The sequence below is a fragment of the Gigantopelta aegis genome, chromosome 3 (assembly GCF_016097555.1).
Source record: "Gigantopelta aegis isolate Gae_Host chromosome 3, Gae_host_genome, whole genome shotgun sequence".
In the NCBI taxonomy this organism is placed as follows: Eukaryota; Metazoa; Mollusca; class Gastropoda; order Neomphalida; family Peltospiridae; genus Gigantopelta; species Gigantopelta aegis.
Window position 1 is genome coordinate 64,332,021 of NC_054701.1, and position 20,687 is coordinate 64,352,707.

The 20,687-nt window shown below is 39.2% G+C and overlaps 1 protein-coding gene across 2 annotated transcripts in view; it reads right to left on the minus strand.

Moving 5' to 3' along the window:
* Positions 1–16,886: 16,886 nt before the first annotated feature.
* Positions 16,887–20,687, minus strand: part of LOC121368422 — a 42,315-nt gene continuing 38,514 nt past the window's right edge. For both annotated transcript variants that reach the window (XM_041493153.1, XM_041493152.1), the window contains exons 2-3: positions 18,175–18,243; positions 16,887–17,642 (exon numbers count right to left, since the gene is read on the minus strand). In XM_041493153.1, the coding sequence (XP_041349087.1) occupies positions 17,305–17,642; positions 18,175–18,217 (381 nt within the window). In that variant the 5' untranslated portion in view covers positions 18,218–18,243 and the 3' untranslated portion in view covers positions 16,887–17,304. The remainder of the gene's footprint in view (positions 17,643–18,174; positions 18,244–20,687) is intronic.

Here is a 20,687-nt window from a genome sequence, read left to right on the forward strand (position 1 = left end):
AAAGCACATTTCTGCGGTGTGTGAGGTGATTTGTGTTTATTACTGTGCTAAACCTCAGTTGTGTTAGGTTAGGTATGGTATGCTAATATATAATTGATATAATAAAATAAAAATACATAATACATTAGCTAAATTTATTAAATATAATGCACCTACAAGAAAGGGTTACATGTTCTGTTTGTTTACATCTATGTTTAACGGAAAGATTAGACAATGCTGTTACACACTGCAAAACAATAATAACCTTGATTTAGTGAAACAAGCTATAATGGCCTTCACGTAGCCTCAGATCCCAATGTTTTGATATGCAAATGACCTTAGTTATTTATAGGAGAAATAACGTGCATTCAAACGACACAGAGATTTTTAAAAAGTGGAATTAAGTCAACTTCGTGCATTTTATATGATGATTTGTATATAAAACCTGTCGGGGTTTGGGTTTGTTTTCATGTAAATGCAAAGAAAACAAATATCGAATAGGAAATAAACGTAACATTTGCAAAAAACTTTGGGTCTAAATAATTGAACAGGATAATAGTATATAATTAGAACACTTGGTAATTATAAGTTATGTTAAGTATAATTCATGGTAATTATGACCTATGATAATTATGATACACATAATTGTGATATATGATAATTATGATACACATAATTGTGATATATGATAATTATGACATACAGTAATTTGTGGCACATGGTAATTATGATCGTTGATAATTATGACATGATAATTATAATATTTGATTATTATCATATATGATTGATAATTGTTACAAGAACATTATGTCACATGATATTTATGACATAATTATGCCACATGGCAGTTATTCCACATGGTAATTATGACGTGATAATTATGACATGATGATTATCACACATGGTAATTATGACATGGTAATTACAAGTTCGCTAGCATGCACTTTACCAAAGACAGGACATGTGCCATGGATTTGTGATATCATTTAAAGAAAACTGGATTGTATGGAGGACATAGAACGGACTACCTAAGTGGATTGATCTTACCACCTCTTCCATTCCAGGGACACACAGGCATCATAATACACATGTGTTGTGTACTCCACTAGTAAATATTCAAGTTATTATACTATTAAGTGAGATGACACCCTGTTAGAAAGCTTAAAGATTAAGACTTCTGGATGTTGTTTTGGGGTTTTACTTGTTATTCTTTTTTTATTATTATTTACGAGAAAATCAGTTTCTAAAGCGGCATATTTCACTGCAGTGTACTTATCTGAGATTATATTGTGTAATTTATTGTAATTTTGTTGTTGATGTTATTAACTCAATTCGTAACTGTGATAGAGATATACAATGAATGTACATTTATACCTGCCATATGTAATGTACTTAGTAAACACGTATTAATTCTGCCCTATATATATATGTGTGTGTGTGTATGCACGTCTAGGTATGCGTAACCATTGTGCAGTGCAAATAACTACATGTATATGTTCATGTGACCATGACATTCCAGGTTAAATTTTAAAAGATAACTACACACTAGAATTTAACAGTATTTACCGCTGCTATCGTATTGGGTGTTGGGAACACATTTACTGGAAAACGTATAACGTAAATAGGCCATTTTGAAACAGTTTTGTGGAATATTTTTGTCATATCATTCTACAAAGTCAATTGTTTATTACGCAATGCCTGTGGCTACGACAAAAAGCCTCTGAAAACCGGCGACTACTTAATATACAGATAATTTAAGATTAACGAGTTTGGGATAGCATTACGTCTCTGTGGTGTACAGGAAATTGTGCAGGGTGGGGGGAGAGGGTCTAGACTGTAGCGAGCGAAGTTTTATGGGGTGTCTGCTCTAAAAATACACTGAACAAAAAAGTCGCTTGTGGCAGGAGGGTTTCGACGCCCAACCCCAATCCTCGGACACACGCCTTCTCTCTCTCTCTCTCTCTCTCTCTCTCTCTCTCTCTCTCTCTCTCTCTCTCTCTCTCTCTCTCTCTCTCTCTCTCTCTCTCTCTTAAAGTGATGTCCAGTTTATCACATCACCTGTCAATATGAAAATTACATTTGAGGAAAGTGTGAAACATAATATGTTATTGTTATATTGTTTGTTTTGTTTAACTTTATTTTTCTCAGTTATGTTAAATGGCGAACGTTCTAATGATTCTCAGTTCATGTATATACATTTGTATATTAAACAGAATAAATAAACAGGATAATAATTTGTTAAAATGGTGTTATGCTTGTATATTAAATGTTTTATTTTTCTAAAAATCATGTATGTTTTATTTCAGAAAGGGGAGGGGATAAAAAAAAAAGAGATAGTTTATTGTTTTAAGGAGTTAGGTTTGTTTTTTTGCTGTTTTTGTTTTATGAGGGTTTTCTGTTTGTTTTTGTTTGTTTGTTTGTATTTTTGTTGTTGTTCCTCGTCGGTGGGCCCATTGGGCTATTTCTCGTTCCAGCCAGTGCACCACGACTAATATATCAAATGCCGTGGTATGTGTTATCCTGTCTATGGGATGGTGCATATAAAAGAAAGAAAAGAAAGAAATGTTTTATTTAACGACGCACTCAACACATTTTATTTACGGTTATATGGCGCCAGGCATATGGTTAAGGACCACATAAATATTGAGAGAGGAAACCCGCTGTCGCCACTTCATGGGCTACTCTTTTCGATTAGCAGCAAGGGATCTTTTATATGCAGCATCCCACAGACAGGGTAGTACATGCCACGGCCTTTGATATACCAGTCGTGGTGCACTGGCTGGAACAAGAAATAGCCCAATTGGCCCATCGACGGGGATCGATCCCACACCAACCGCACATCGATCGAGCGAGCGCTGTACCATTGGGCTACGTCCCGCCCCTCATATAAAAGATGCCTTGCTACTAATGATAACATGTAGCGGGTTTTCTCTCAATGAGAGACCGGCCTCGGTGGCGTCGTGGCAGGCCATCGGTCTACAGGCTGGTAGGTACTGGGTTCGGATCCCAGTCGAGGCATGGGATTTTTAATCGAGATACCGACTCCAAACCCTGAGTGAGTGCTCCGCAAGGCTCAATGGGTAGGTGTAAACCACTTGCACCGACCAGTGATCCATAACTGGTTCAACAAAGGCCATGGTTTGTGCTATCCTGCCTGTGGGAAGCGCAAATAAAAGATCCCTTGCTGCTAATCGGAAGAGTAGCCCATGTAATGGCGACAGCGGGTTTCCTCTCAAAATCTGTGGTCCTTAACCATATGTCTGACGCCATATAACCGTAAATAAAAAAAAAATGTGTTGAGTGCGTCGTTAAATAAAACACTTCTTTCTTTCTCTCAATGAGGGGCGAGACGTAGCCCAGTGGTAAAGCGTTAGCTTGATGCGCGGTCGGTTTGGGATTGATCCCAGTCAATGGGCCCATTAGGCTATTTCTCGCTCGATCCAGTGCACCATGACTAGTACATCAAAGGCCGTATGTGGGATGGTGCATATAAAAGATCCCTAGCTGCTAATCGAAAAGAGTAGCCCATGAAGTGGCGACATCGTGTTTCCTCCCTCAGTATCCTTCCTCTCTATGACTGTGTCAAAATGACCATATGTTTGACATCCAATAGCCGATGATTAGGCCAAATAAAAAAAGAGTTGGTGATCGTCCTTTTGATCACACAAATCAGGGTGTGGTGGGATGGGGGGGGGGGGGGGGGTGTGAAGGGTTTTTTTAAAAAAAAATTATGAAAAACTTTATAAAACCCTGGAGACCACTTTGTTTGCGGGAGTAGCAGCCAACAGCGCATGCGCCTGGATGTTGTAGTTCCTTCACTGGCCGCCAGATGGACCTGGTGATGGTTTAACCCGTTACGGTGCTTACGGAAGTTGAATTGCTGCTATCTCGACGCATATTTAACCATTTTTAACCAAATAAAAAATAAAATAAATTCAGGGGCGGGCGGATTTTTCAGGTACGGGCGGGGACGATCACCAACTCTTTTTTTTATTTGGCCTTAATAAATCAATATGCTCAAACAGGCATTAACGTGCATTGTGTTGATCGCAGTTTGATCTGTCATCTTCTATCCGCACGTGGTCTTTCCAAGTCGATATAGTAATGTGAGGTGTTGATTTCGTTTACACGGTCGGCCAGATACAATACTAATAACAATAATCGAGACGCTGTCTGACCACACACTACGCATATAAACATAGTCATATTAAAAAACAAAACTTGTTTTGTTTAACGACACCACTAGAACACATTGATTTATTAATCATCGGCTGTTAGATGTCAAACATTTGGCAATTTTGACATAAAGTCTTAGAAAGGAAACTCGCTACATTTTTTTTCGATTAGAAGCAAGGGCTCTTTTTATTTATATGCATCATCCCACATACAGGATAGCACATACTACGGCCTTTGATATACCAGTCGTGGTGCACTGGCTGGAACGAGAAATGTCCCAATGGACCCACCGACGGAGATCGATCCCAAAACGACTGCGCATCAAGGGAACGCTTTACCACTGGGTACCGTCCCTTAGCCCATGTTACTGCTTATACTTATGCTTATAAGTAAAAGCGACGCCAATCGATACCAGTGTCTTTTACGTGAATAGCCACGAGAAAAGCCGATGGTAAACAAGGCAAACATTATGCAGTATCAGACTACCAACTGTCACGACGGAATTGGCCAACTCGCCGTTCTCAAGACTTCCCGGTTGCTACCGGCCTCGGTGGCGTCGTGGTAGGCCATCGGTCTACAGGCTGGTAGGTACTGGGTTCGGATCCCAGTCGAGGCATGGGATTTTTAATCCAGATACCGACTCCAAACCCTGAGTGTGTGCTCCGCAAGGCTCAATGGGTAGGTGTAAACCACTTGCACCGACCAGTGATCCATAACTGGTTCAACAAAGGCCATGGTTTGTGCTATCCTGCCTGTGGGAAGCGCAAATAAAAGATCCCTTGCTGCTAATCGGAAGAGTAGCCCATGTAGTGGCGACAGCGGGTTTTATCTCAAACTCTGTGTGGTCCTTAACCATATGTCTGACGCCATATAACCGTAAATAAAATGTGTTGAGTGCGTCGTTAAATAAAACATTTCTTTATTTCTTTTCCCGGTTGCTAGTCTGAGCGTTCTACCGATTAGTTGTTAATCTGAGCGCACCCGTCGTAAATTGGGAGTGGGAGGGAAATTACAATGCAACGGTCGAGTTGACTACCTCCGTCGTGACAGTTGATAGTGTTAACCTAGCATTAGTAGATGTGGAAGGTATAGTGATTTCTAGAAACATAGATATCGAGGACATCGGGTCCGTCTGAACAAGAGAAAATAAAACCTGGGCATAGTTCAGTTGTCATGGTTGGTATATATATAGGGGTCGGGAGATACTGTCAACCAGGGGGGGGGGGGGGGGAGGTTATTAAATGTGAGGTCATATAATTTTTTTTTTAAAGTGGCTACATAATTCTGAAAGTGGCGATTTTTTTAAAACAAAGTCACAGTGGAGAGTTTTTTTCTTGACCAAGGCCGACCACTGTATATATATGCTTGAGCACGGGGGGGGGGGGGGGGGGGGGGGGGGGGGTCGAACACTGAACCCCTCCCTATAGACGCGTCTGTTATTATTGAGCATGTTGATATCATCAGTAGATTCAGCTGAATCCGTATGACATTTATGCAAAATTATAACCAGTAGAAACAGTGGAACATGGATGTCATTTATGCAAACCTATAACCAGTGGAAACATACTAAAAATAATCAAATTAAATTTTATGCAAAAGTATCACAACAGAACAGTGGATAATATTTATATGCAAAATTATCACCAGCAGCAACAGCGGAATCCGGATGACATTAATGCAAAATTAATCATGTCTGATATTTTGGTGTGTATCGTGGTATATATGTTTCTGAAATCATCTTAACAATTTGTATGTTTATTATTATTTATGTTCCTCTGATGCCACCGAATGGGGGCCATGAGAGTAAATAAAGTTCTGTTCTGTTCTGTTCTGTTCTGTCGACGAAAGCCACTTCAATCTTCATCTCGTACTTCCTACAGCAAAACCATTTCCAGTTTGTGCAGACTTTTTTTGCCGACTTTCTTATGGGAATGGGAATGGGAACTCTTTTTACGTGCCCCTATCCACAAGGGTTCAGGCACGCCTACCCCGGATTTAGCCTCTGACTTCGCCAGTGACCAACATTTCGCTTTCGAGACGTCAAGATAAACTATTCCTACTACTTATGCTTCCGTCTCCTTAGCTTTCGCTTTCTTCGGGCAGTCGTAGAAGACCGTATCGCAGTCGCAATGTAGCCTGGTATATGGCCAGAATCCAAAGCCCTTAACCTTTGGCGTACAATAATTGTCGTGTGCTCGGCAACAGGCGTCAATTACGGGCAGCGACTCCAGTTCATCACCCACTGCGACGTGTCCCCCTCCACACCACTTCGTGCTTGGAAATATTCCAAACTTGTAATCTTTAGCGTACTGTGCTAATTTATCCGTGACGTCATTTGCGCCACAGTTTGCTATAATACAGACACACAGCAATATCCTCGATTTAGTCTTATTCCGTTTGTTCCTGAGGATTATAGAACGTCATTTATTTTTAACAGAGCTGAATTAAGCATAATTTATATTCAAGGTCGAGTTACAGGTGTTCGCAGTTATAATTACATCATCAGTTTTACACAATAGGCTCAGTAGCACGTTTAATTCATGCATGATTAAAGACGGGCGTCAATGTGCAATTATTTAATCATTGGTTTTCAGGTGTCAAACATAATACAGTTCGTGACACCTGGGCTGGAGTGTGACTTCAGAAACTTGTCCTGGTGTCAGTGGTGTTGGTGGCCTCGGTGGTGCCATGGTTAAGTCATCGGACATAAGGCTGGTAGGTACTGGGTTCGCAGCCCGTTACCGGCTCCCACCCAAAGCGAGTTTTAACGACTGAATGGTCACGGTGTAAGACCACTACACCCTCTTTTTCTCTCACTAACCACTAGCTATTAACAACTAATCCACTGTCCACGACAGCATGCTTGAACCTTAATTGGATATAAGCACGAAAATAATTTGAAATGAAATAAAATGTACTTCGTAAAAGCAAAACAAAAATATCTTCTTCTAAATCAAATTTGGCTGAAATATTTTTATGAACACGTAATGAGCAACCCACTGTCCTGGACAGACAGCCCAGATAGCTGAGATGTGTGTGCCCAGGGCAGCGTGCTTGAACCTTAATTGGATATAAGCATGAAAATAAGTTAAAATGAAATAAATGAAAGATACTTGCGTGGCCGACGATCGAAATTATGTTATACATTGAAAACCCCTCTAAAGTGGACACGCACGGGGCCAAGTAAAAGATCTGGTTTTAGGCTGTGTCCAGAATAGAGAGGTTCTGTTCTGTACTTATATTTAACAAGGTATAGTGAAAACATATGATTTTGAATTAATTCCGGTTTACTGAGGGTTCCGGTTTTAAGGGTTTTACTGTATATCACAGAATATACATTAAAAATTTCAAGAGTACAATCTATAAAGAAAAAAAATTCCACCCACTAAAGCCTCCCCCCCCCCCCCCCCCGCCCCACCATATTTGTCTCTTTGAATGAAATTAACATAATCGATTACTAAAGGAAAATATATATTTTGAGTGTTGACGTAGTGAATCACTAAATGGATATTTTATCTCTAAATTTTAGAATGAATTTTAAAATGATTGAAATTCAGTGAATTTATCCAGAAAGGATAATATAGAGGAAGAGACACCTTCCACAATTAATAAATTAAAAAATCGAATATAAAAGATGAGATTAAATAGTAAAACAAATATATAAAACATTCCACACTTTTTATATTAAAACATAGCAAATATGAAAATAAGAATCCCCTCACCCACCATAATGTTTTTTTTTTAAATAGACATATACAAATTTTGTTTTATAAAATTTTAATTTTGAAAATAAAATAAAACATGGGAGATAAGTAGACATCAATTAATCAGTTATTTTGGCAACTCGTAGAATCACAGTTATCTTTCTTGACAACGAGATTTCTACACGAATTTTTTTTCTTTTTGCTCCAGTGGCAACGTAAATGAAATGATGTGACACTTAAATAAACGAACTTATTGATTGTATAACTATTACGTTATCAAAATATATTTAAAATTTTACGAGTTTGTATTTTATTACAAATGCTCTCTGTTTGACTACACAATCTAAACAAGGCAGCGAACATAATATGATGAAATTATTAGATCTTCTATTTGTGAAAAGTGTTACCTAGTATCTAATATTTTGTATTGTTTAATATTTTTAAAGGCGCAGGAGGCAAGAGATTAAATGGGCTTCAACTCCCTCTCACTCCCAAAACCGAAAAACATCGGCATCTTGACAATGAACTAAAAACCGCATTAACAATAAACAATAATAATAATAATAATAATAATAATAATAATAATAATACACTCAACCCACAACATTCCCACCCCCCCCCCCCCCAAAAAAAAAAAGAGAGAAAGAAAGAATTAAAGAAAGAAAAGAAAAGAAAGAAAGAAAGGAAGAAAGAAGAAAGAAAAAAAAAGAAAAAAATTATTCGGGTACATCTGCGATAATTTCAATGATTTTCAAATTATACCTTCTATACCTAATATCTTAAATAGGCTTCAGGGAAACTAATACGAAAGAGAGACCACAGTAAGAGTAACCGGTGGATTCCATTTATGTTGTTACAATGCGCTCTTTCAAAACGTATCTAAAACAAGCTGAATATCCATTCAAACAGGCCGTAAGGTAGATACTATCGAACGGACTCGAGTGTAATATATTCTGTTTACATATTTATAATATATCCTAAACACAAAAAAACACTTTTAAAAGGAACTAAAGTGTCCTTGACACACCAGAGCTGTAGCTAGGATTTTTTGTTGGGGGACGGGGGGGGGGGGGGGGGGGGGGGGGCAACTGAGTAGTTAATAGTCTAAAACTCCCTAAACAGTTAAGAAGAGAATTTTCTTTAAGTTTCTATAATGCTTTCCGGATTTTTTTCGGGGGGGGGGGGGCAACTGCCCCACTTGACCCCCCCGCTAGCTACGGCCCTGCACACAGGCTACTTCTACCAATAAAGCAATATGGTATCTTTTATACGCACTTTCCCAAAGACAGGACTGTACATACCACGGCCTTTGGAGAAGCAGTAATGAGGCCTGGTTGCGACAGGAAAAAACCACGAGTAATATGAGGGGGATCTACCCTACAACCCATCACACCCCAGGTGGCTTCTCTACTACTGAACTTCATCCAATATCGCACGGTTTGGTTATGAGGTCTTTAAAACGACACCACCAACATTTGTTAAATATTGCCGCGTGATATCATAAATTTCTCACAGCGTTATCTCAAATATACTGAACACGAAAAGAAACGCGACTATTTTAATACATATTTTGTTTTCATGATATGATTTTGTAAATAGACTGCAGAAACGGGTCTAAAATGGTCGAAAGGCATTAGCTGCGTTCACACTTACATTTTAAACTAGTTTAACTAAACTGGTATTTTATTTTTAAACCACTTTAAAATGTAAGTGTGAAAACGAGATTTTCAATACACAGGTATATAATAGCGAAACCGGTATAGCTAAAACACTTCGGTATGTGGTTTAGTTAAAGGGATATTCCTGAGTTTGCTGCATTGTAAGATGTTTCCGACTAATAAAATATTTCTACGATTAAACTTACATATTAAATATATTTTCTTGTTTAGGATATCAGTGTCTGTATATTCAATGTGTTTCTGGTCGTCTTAATATTTGTAAGGAGCCCAAACTGAATTTTGTTTTCAAAACCATGGCCTTTGTTGAACCAGTTATGGATCACTGGTCGGTGCAAGTGGTTTACACCTACCCATTGAGCCTTGCGGAGCACTCACTCAGGGTTTGGAGTCGGTATCTGGATTAAAAATCCCATGCCTAGACTGGGATCCGAACCCAGTACCTACCAGCCTGTAGACCGATGTCCTACCACGACGCCACCGAGGCCGGATGCTACCAAGGAATTATATTTTTAAAAAGAAAATTCGCTTGGAACAAGGGGAGGTTGACCCACCCTCCATAACACCTCCCCCCCACCCTTTGTGCACAGGTACCTGAGTACACCCTGCCCATTTGTTCAATAGATAAAGTTTGTTTTGTTTAACAACACTACTAGAGCACATTGATTTATTAATCATCGGCTATTGGGTGTCAAACATTTATTAATTCTGACTAGTAGTCAACAGAAAGAAAGACATCGTTTTATTTAACGACACACTCAACACATTTTATTTATGGTTATATGGCGTCAGACATATGGTTAAGGACCACACAAATATTGAGAGAGGAAACCCGCTGTCACCACTTCATGGGCTACTCTTTTCGATAAGCAGCAAGGAATCTTTTATATGCGCCATCCCACAGACAGGATAGCACATACCACAGCCTTTGATATACCAGTCGTGGTGCACTGGCTGGAACGAGAAATAGCCCAATGGGTCCACCGACGAGGATCGATCCTAGACGGACCACGCATCAGGCGTGCACTTTACCACTGGGCTACGTCCCGCCCTCTTGTGCAATAGAGACCTTCTATATTTGTTTTATTTCAGTGACACAGAAAACACACGTCAAGCAAGTAACAAAAGATATTTTATTACATATAATGCTGTACAACCATGGACGTTGTTTGGCAATAAACACCACGACAAGAAAACAACACTGAACATTATCAGCGCTAATATGTCCCATACTGTTTGAGTATAAATTTAAATAAGGAGAAAATGATTAGACCGTGCATGTCTCGAAAAGAATAGATCAATGCACGGAACACACTGGACGGTTTTAAATAACCTTATATTGCGTTTGTTCCAGGATTAATTACATTTGTGTGGTGGGGGTAGGATTTGTGTGTGTGTGTGTGTGTGCGTGCGTGCGTGCGTGTGTGTGTGCGTGCGTGCGTGCGTGTGTGTGTGTGTGCGTATGTGTGTGTGTGTTTTGTTTGTTTTGTTTGTTTTGTAGGGGATTGGTGTTTGTCTGGTGTTTTGGGTGTGTTTTATGTTTGTCTTTTAGGGTGGGTCTTGTTTTTTAATTTTATTTTAAAGAGGGAGGTCTTTAAGGTTTCGTAATGTTTTATTTTTTTGAAAAACACACCCAAAAAACATTACATTCACGCAAACAATGCAATTACTCGATTTCATTTCTACCTAGGGCCGTCTCAGAACTGATAACATGAGGGGATTAGTAGGGTGGGGAGGCAAATTGTTTAAACATATACTCATAAAACACATTTTTTTTAAAGTATGCATGGAAAACAACGCACCAGACATTATGTAATAATTATTGTGTCTCCCACCCTAAAGTCCCTTGAAAGGTTTGGAACCGGCCCTGACAGAAATTGTGGCGCTCGTGAGTCATTAATACATGTATATTAGTATTCGAACATTTCCGTCAGAATACCTTGCAGCAACGACCAGTTTAGGGCGGTTCCAGAATAGGTCAAATGGGAGGGTGGCGAAAAACATATTTTTATTTATTAACTAATCACTCACAAAAAGCAGTTTAATTTACATCAACGATTCATATAATAAAACAGGTTTGCTGCAAACCCACCCAAACATAAAATATTAGTTACGACCCACCTCGGACGGTGGTGTGGTGGTTAAGCCATCGGATATAAGACCTCACTCTCACTAAACATTAACCCATTATTCTTGATCGACAGCCCAAGTGCTTGAACCTTAATTGGATATAAGTACGAAAATAAGTTTAAATTTACAACAACAAAAAATTAGTTACAGTAATGCGTGTAATTAAGTCTGGAACCAGCGTTATGATAATCTGAGTTTGTATAATTGACTCATTATATACCGGCAATATAAGGCTTCTGGGATTGCCATGTAGTAGTAAGAGTATACAATATTATATTACATTAATTATAGCATATGTTAATAACAATATATATATATGTAATGTATTATATCGATTGATTCAAAATAAAACTGAAAAGTACAAAACGTCCCACTCTTTTAACGTGTATTATAGAACATTGGAAGGAAGGAACATTATGTTTTATTTAACGACACACTCAACACATTTACAGAACATTGAAAATTTGCACAAAGCAAATTTGTTAATTATGCTGTCTATCGATGCTAAAACATTTTTAAAATGCATAACTTACTTTTTAAACTGGTGTATAAAACATAATTAATGTACAAAAATGCTAAACATTTCATAAGCTATAAAAAAAGTTTGTTTTGTTTAATGACACCACTAGAGCACATTGTTTAATTAATAATCAGCTATTGGATGCCAAACATTTGATAATTCTGACACGTAGTCATCAGAGAAACCCGCTACATTTTTCCTAATGCAGCAAGGGATCTTTTATATGCACTTTCCGACAAATAGGAAATCACATACTACGGCCTTTGACCAGTTGTGGTGCACTGGTTGGATCGAATTCCCAATTGGTCGAAATGCCACTTGGTGGAAAAATAAGTACTCGTCTGTTATATAACCACTAGGTGATTACCTGTGTATGTAATGAACATGGCCTCTTCGTGTTTATACAAATTGTGATTATAGACGAACAATGGTTTATTTACCAATGTACATAAACGGGCTGCCGTACATAAATATATTTTCTCCAGTTTTTCATAGTTTCTCCATGGCCTCTTGTGAATAAAACTCTGTTTATACAAATTTTCATTAATTAATTTTCAGTTTAATTAATTACAGACATTCACTACATGGATTATTTCGATATTTGTCATAGTTGCATACTTTGTGCGTTAAGCGATATCTATACCATCTATACAATAATAATCGGTTTCCAAATAATCTGGAACAGTTCATTATAATGACTGAGGTAACAACATGCATGTCAGTAAGACCATTGAACCATATCTGTTGTTGTTTTAGCAGTTCGACCAATTTGGAATTCGACCAAATGGGAGTAAGCCGTCTACTGTACACTGGTATTGTGCAATTCTTCAATGCTCAGTCTTGCATACCCCCCCCCCCCCCCCTCCCATCACTATTCAGCTTCAAAGAGTGAGACAGTTTATGAATCACCTAAGTCATAATATGACATATACACCTGAGACCTAATTCACAAAGATCTCTTAGGCTCTGCTAGACAACAACAAAGCATCCTCTTTGCAAGTCTGTTTGCACAACACTGCGATATGGCAAAGTTGCGAGAGTTTAGTGAATTAGGTCACTGGAATTTAATTTATTATCACCTGAATAGTAAGGCAGCCAAAGAAAACCATGTAATTTGTTATCCGTGTCGTAGACGTTTAAACCCGATTTTAAGAGGTTTTTTTTTAACATATTCTGTCGATCTATTTGGTTATTTACTGAAATGCTATGACGGAAAGGAAGGAAAATGTTTCATTTAACTCGCACTCAACACATTTTATTTACGGTTATATGGCGTCGGATATATGGTTAAGGACCAAATAGATATTGAGGGAGGAAACACTTCATGGGCTACTCTTTTCAATTATCAGCAAAGGATCTTTTATATGCACCATCCCACAGACAGGATAACACATACCACGGCCTTTGATATACCAGTCGTGGTGCACTGGCTGGAACGAGGAAATGCCATGAACAAATTACTTTTAAGAAGCACATCAGTGTGATTCAAGCTCCATGGTTAATAACCATACATTTTCATGCATATTTACGGTTTCTGTCTTTGTTCGTAGTATTATACATTAAGTAATGTCATGACGGTCTTTGTTGCTGCCAATCTGTTTCAATATTCTCTGTTATAATGTATACAGAACCCATTAAAGGGACATTCCTGAGTTTGCTGCATTGTAAGATGTTTCCGACTAATAACATATTTCTACGATTAAACTTACATATTAAATATATTTTCTTGTTTAGAATATTAGTGTCTGTATATTCAATATGTTTCTGGTCGTCTTAATATCTGTAAGAACGAAAAAATATATTTTAGGAAATAAAATGAAATTTAACGTAATACAAATATCAGAACGATCAGAAACACGTTTAATATACAGCCACTAATATTTTATGCAGAAAAATATATTTGATATGTAATTACAATCATTAAAAAGTCTCTGTTAGTCGATAACATCTTAAAAATTGTAGCAAACTCAGGAATGTCCCTTTAATTTCAGATTTTAGTTATCACAAAGTGATCACAATTGCTTGCGAAGTGCAAGTCACATAAAGTAAAGTTTGTTTTATTTAACGACGCCACTAGAGCACATTGATTTTTTGTATCTTATCATCGGCTATTGGACGTCAAATATATGGTCATTCTGACACTGGGTTTTTTAAAGGTAACCCGCTATCGCCACATAGGCTACTCTTTTACGACAGGCAGCAAGGGATCTTTTATTTGCACTTCCCACAGGCAGGATAGCACAAACAATAACTCGGTGGTGCTTAATTAACACCCAGGTACATAGTATGTTAAAGGGACAAACCCTAGTTTCAACCCGTGAAAATTAGCACAATGTTTAGTTAGTCAACAAACCTGTAACACGTGTGGATTAAGTTACAATTGAGAGAAACATGAGTCTGTGACTTTGAAATGGTGAAATACCCTCTAAAAATAGACTAAAACTCAACTCAATAACTGTTACTTCTCAAAAATGCATTAAAATTGTGTCATTAAAAACACCAGGATAACCAAAAAACACTTCGCATGTACAGAAATTGATAATCTAAACAATACAATCTAAATAATGTCTGATTTTAGTTATCAAAAACGGCTCTAATAGTTAAATATGTCTTAGTGTTTAAAAACTAGGATATGCCCCTTTAATAACTATAGATAACCAAAACAGTAAACAATGCAGCTTGCAGAGATTATGTGCAGTATTGCGTATAGGAAAGCCAAGCCTTATTGTAATGTCCGGTATTGATACTAATTAGTCCTTGCAAACCCTGAATAGATTTAATATACGTGTTGTATAAGACTTAATGACAACCATCTGTCGGATACTATACTGTCGTATTTGTTAGGACCTAGCTAAAAATACTTGAATATTTCTAATTGATTTCACAAATGAAAGGAATGTTTCGTTTAACCTCAGCACATTTTAAACTATCGCTACCTGGTGTCTAAAACATTTATTTCAGCACCTGGTTGAGAGGGGTGGGGGGTGGGGGGGGGTGGATGAGAAAATGAGACAGAAAGTAAGATATATATATACACACACACACACACTATTATATATATATATATATATATATGTATATGTATACACACACACACACACACACACACACACACACACATATATATATATATATATATATATATATATATTATACAAGAGAGAGAGAGAGAGAGAGAGAGAGAGAGAGAGAGAGAGAGAGAGAGAGAGAGAGAGACCAGAGAGAGAGACAGAGAGAGACATACACACAGAGAGACACAGAGAGAGAGAGAGAGAGAGAGAGAGAGAGAGAGAGACAGACAGACAGACAGACAGACAGACAGACAGAGAGAGAGAGTGAGAGACAGAGAGTGAGAGACAGAGACAGAGACAGAGAGACAGAGAGAGACACACAGAGAGAGACACACAGAGAGAGAGAGAGAGAGAGAGAGAGAGAGAGAGAGAGAGAGAGAGAGAGAGAGAGAGAGAGAGAGAGAGACAGAGAGACAGAGAGAGACACACACAGAGAGAGAGACAGAGACACAGAGAAAAAGAGAGATATATATAAAATTAACAGTGTATATCGTGGCAGAAAAACACTGCTAAATGAATTTCATTATAAAAAATCAAAGAGTACCTCAAACGACTAAAATGCACAAGAATTGAAATGCGTAATCGAAAAACGTAACTAAACAAGCATTCCTTTTGCTTTTTCTTTTTTTTGTTCTCTATAAAGAGGTAGTCCCCGGGGTTATTAATCATCGACTTGTTTCAGCCCATGGCGGTCTGTACACCATAAACAGCTCCTTCTAGATTTGCTACTACACCCGACCCATTAGATATAAAGGTTTCCATTTTCTTTTCTACTTTTCTTTTTTTTAAACGTAAACCTGATTTAAGCCTATTAGTGCTTATCGATTGCCATTAGTAAATTGGATCTATAAATTATGTACAATCTAATTAGCTTACCAATTTCAGGCCCGTAGGAACGACATCTAAAGTAGGGAGAGACAACCACTAGCGGGGGGGGGGGGGGGGGGGGGGGGCAGTCTCTAATATAATGGAGGGAAGAGGGGCACAAGTCATTTTCGTCCTGTCCTGAAGTGTGTGTGTGTGTGGGGGGGGGGGGGGGGGTAGGGGGTAGTTCTATGGGCCTGAATTTGAACTTGATAACTGACATCGAGATTCGGCATCTTCAGCTGGCACCATTTTGTTCTGAATTGTGACTTGCACAATAAAAGGTTCCAAATGGTCACAGTGCACAGTGATCCCACATGATGGTCACAGCCAGTGTACAGTGTAACTACGTGGCTCCTGGCTAGATTGAGATCTGTGTTCTAAACACATATTCCACTTTTTACAGTGGTCCACTTTATATTTTAAAAAAAACAAACAACGAAAATAAAATTAAATACATAAAAGAAAAAAAGGAAGGAAACACAAAAAATATAGAAGGTTCTATCCAAACTTCTTAGTAGAGCTGGGCGGTATTGAAATCTGAGGTTCGGTATCGGTATTATGGGGGGTGATTTACCTCGGTATCGGTACGGTATTCGGTACTGAAACGATACCAATATCGAGCGCTAATTTCGGTATACTCGGCTTTAAATGCACGCCTGTGTTATGGCTCACCCGCTAATTTCATCTAAATACAATTAAATTTCATATACAAGGCTCTCGTCTGATTTATACCAACCCATTTTGTGTTCATCAGATATATTATTATTGCTTTCCGGGAAATATTTTTCAATACCGAAATTTCGGTGTTTTGAAATTTGCTCTGTACGGTAAATCGGTATTGACATAATACCGATACCGAACGGTATATACGGTATACCGCCCAGCTCTACTTCTTAGACTGTGATTCTGGGCCCAGTTTCACAAAACATCGTACGCCTAGTTTTGCACCTAAAGGTAAATCTACGACTAAACCAAAGTTCTTATTGCTATTATTGTACAAAAAATATAGTTAGAAATACACATAATTTAATATTTGTTTGTCCTTAAAATGCTCCATTTTCCTTAATGATTTTAATTTTATTCGTGAAATACATGCCAAACACTTGTAAATGTATGCCCGGTATAACTGCTAGTCGCAGACGTAAACTTACGATATTTTGTGAAATTGCCCCCAGTGTTTTCTACACTTCTAGAATAACACGTTTTTCTCTTTCGTCATCCGGGTCTTGCTCGTCACCGATTGTAACCACAACAGAACCGTTCACAACCGCAACAACCAGACTGAGCGGCGACGGAGAGGCACAGCACAGTTCATAGACTAACAATATGGCGGCAGCAACCAGCAACACTCCGTAATAAACGCCGATCTGCAGACGCGCAGGTCCGCACAGACAGCACGTGAGGTACGGGCCGGGGTCCCGGAAGTAGTATGTGCAGTACTGGTCCGGACAGGTCTGGTTCCAGGCGATCCTGTGACAGTCGTCAATGCTTTCCAGGAGGTCACACAGGCAGGGGTGAGCTGAAGAATGGTGCACAGAAGGATTTAGCATGGTATTAAATATAATATACTACCACGACGTTATATTATACTACTACAACTACTGCTGATGGTGATGCTGTTACGGCTGCTGCTTTTGCTTTTGCTTCTGTTGCTACTGCTACTACTACTAATGCTGCTACTGCTATTGCTGCTACTGCTATTGCTGCTGCTGCTACTGATGCTACTGATGTTACTACTGCTGCTGCTGCTACTGCTACTATTGATTCTGCTACGACTGCTGCTGCTGCTATTGCTGCTTCTGCTACGGCTTCTACTACTACTACTACTACTACTACTACTACTACTACTACTACTACTACTACTACTACTACTACTACTACTACTACATCAGTATACTATTACTGCTGCTGCTACAGCTACCTCTTCCATTCACTACAACTAGTACAGCTACTATTATTACTATTACTATTACTTCTGCTGCTACCACTACTACAACTACAATAACTGCTGCTGTTACTTCTGTTGGACTAATAATTATCATGAAACTTACCGAAAAATATTAAGAACAGCCAGCCAGCAAATATTGTTCTCATTGTCTTGTCATCACAAGTGCTTCATGCTGAAATAATAAACACTTTGTTTAAAATAATTTATAAATATGAAAAAAGTGCAACAATCAATAAAATGCATGTACAGTATATTCATTTATACCTGTCAATAAAGACTGAAGAGGCTACTTCACAAAATTTAAATCCCTAACTTGACACTGACATGGATTACCAATGCTAAACCAGAGGCGAAACAGTTGATTCAGTTTAAGGGTGGAGTCACATGCTGCTGCTTCTACCACCACCACGACAACAATCACCACTACTGCTAGCGCTACTCTTGATGCAAAACAGTTGATTCAGTTTAAGGGTGGAGTCACATGCTGCTGCTTCTACCACCATCACGACAACAATCACCACTACTGCTAGCGCTACTCTTGATGCAAAACAGTTGATTCAGTTTAAGGGTGGAGTCACATGCTTCTGCTTCTACCACCACCACGACAACAATCACCACTACTGCTAGCGCTACTCTTGATGCAAAACAGTTGATTCAGTTTAAGGGTGGAGTCACATGCTTCTGCTTCTACCACCACCACGACAACAATCACCACTACTGCTAGCGCTACTCTTGATGCAAAACAGTTGATTCAGTTTAAGGGTGGAGTCACATGCTGCTGCTTCTACCACCACCACGACAACAATCACCACTACTGCTAGCGCTACTCTTGATGCAAAACAGTTGATTCAGTTTAAGGGTGGAGTCACATGCTTCTGCTTCTACCACCACCACGACAACAATCACCACTACTGCTAGCGCTACTCTTGATGCAAAACAGTTGATTCAGTTTAAGGGTGGAGTCACATGCTGCTGCCTCTACCACCACCACGACAACAATCACCACTACTGCTAGCGCTACTCTTGATGCAAAACAGTTGATTCAGTTTAAGGGTGGAGTCACATGCTTCTGCTTCTACCACCACCACGACAACAATCACCACTACTGCTAGCGCTACTCTTGATGCAAAACAGTTGATTCAGTTTAAGGGTGGAGTCACATGCTTCTGCTTCTACCACCACCACGACAACAATCACCACTACTGCTAGCGCTACTCTTGATGCAAAACAGTTGATTCAGTTTAAGGGTGGAGTCACATGCTGCTGCTTCTACCACCACCACGACAACAATCACCACTACTGCTAGCGCTACTCTTGATGCAAAACAGTTGATTCAGTTTAAGGGTGGAGTCACATGCTTCTGCTTCTACCACCACCACGACAACAATCACCACTACTGCTAGCGCTACTCTTGATGCAAAACAGTTGATTCAGTTTAAGGGTGGAGTCACATGCTGCTGCTTCTACCACCATCACGACAACAATCACCACTACTGCTAGCGCTACTCTTGATGCAAAACAGTTGATTCAGTTTAAGGGTGGAGTCACATGCTTCTGCTTCTACCACCACCACGACAACAATCACCACTACTGCTAGCGCTACTCTTGATGCAAAACAGTTGATTCAGTTTAAGGGTGGAGTCACATGCTTCTGCTTCTACCACCACCACGACAACAATCACCACTACTGCTAGCGCTACTCTTGATGCAAAACAGTTGATTCAGTTTAAGGGTGGAGTCACATGCTGCTGCTTCTACCACCACCACGACAACAATCACCACTACTGCTAGCGCTACTCTTGATGCAAAACAGTTGATTCAGTTTAAGGGTGGAGTCACATGCTTCTGCTTCTACCACCACCACGACAACAATCACCACTACTGCTAGCGCTACTCTTGATGCAAAACAGTTGATTCAGTTTAAGGGTGGAGTCACATGCTGCTGCCTCTACCACCACCACGACAACAATCACCACTACTGCTAGCGCTACTCTTGATGCAAAACAGTTGATTCAGTTTAAGGGTGGAGTCACATGCTTCTGCTTCTACCACCACCACGACAACAATCACCACTACTGCTAGCGCTACTCTTGATGCAAAACAGTTGATTCAGTTTAAGGGTGGAGTCACATGCTTCTGCTTCTACCACCACCACGACAACAATCACCACTACTGCTAGCGCTACTCTTGATGCAAAACAGTTGATTCAGTTTAAGGGTGGAGTCACATGCTGCTGCTTCTACCACCACCACGACAACAATCACCACTACTGCTAGCGCTACTCTTGATGCAAAACAGTTGATTCAGTTTAAGGGTGGAGTCACATGCTGCTGCTTCTACCACCACCACGACAACAATCACCACTACTGCTAGCGCTACTCTTGATGCAAAACAGTTGATTCAGTTTAAGGGTGGAGTCACATGCTTCTGCTTCTACCACCACCACGACAACAATCACCACTACTGCTAGCGCTACTCTTGATGCAAAACAGTTGATTCAGTTTAAGGGTGGAGTCACATGCTTCTGCTTCTACCACCACCACGACAACAATCACCACTACTGCTAGCGCTACTCTTGATGCAAAACAGTTGATTCAGTTTAAGGGTGGAGTCACA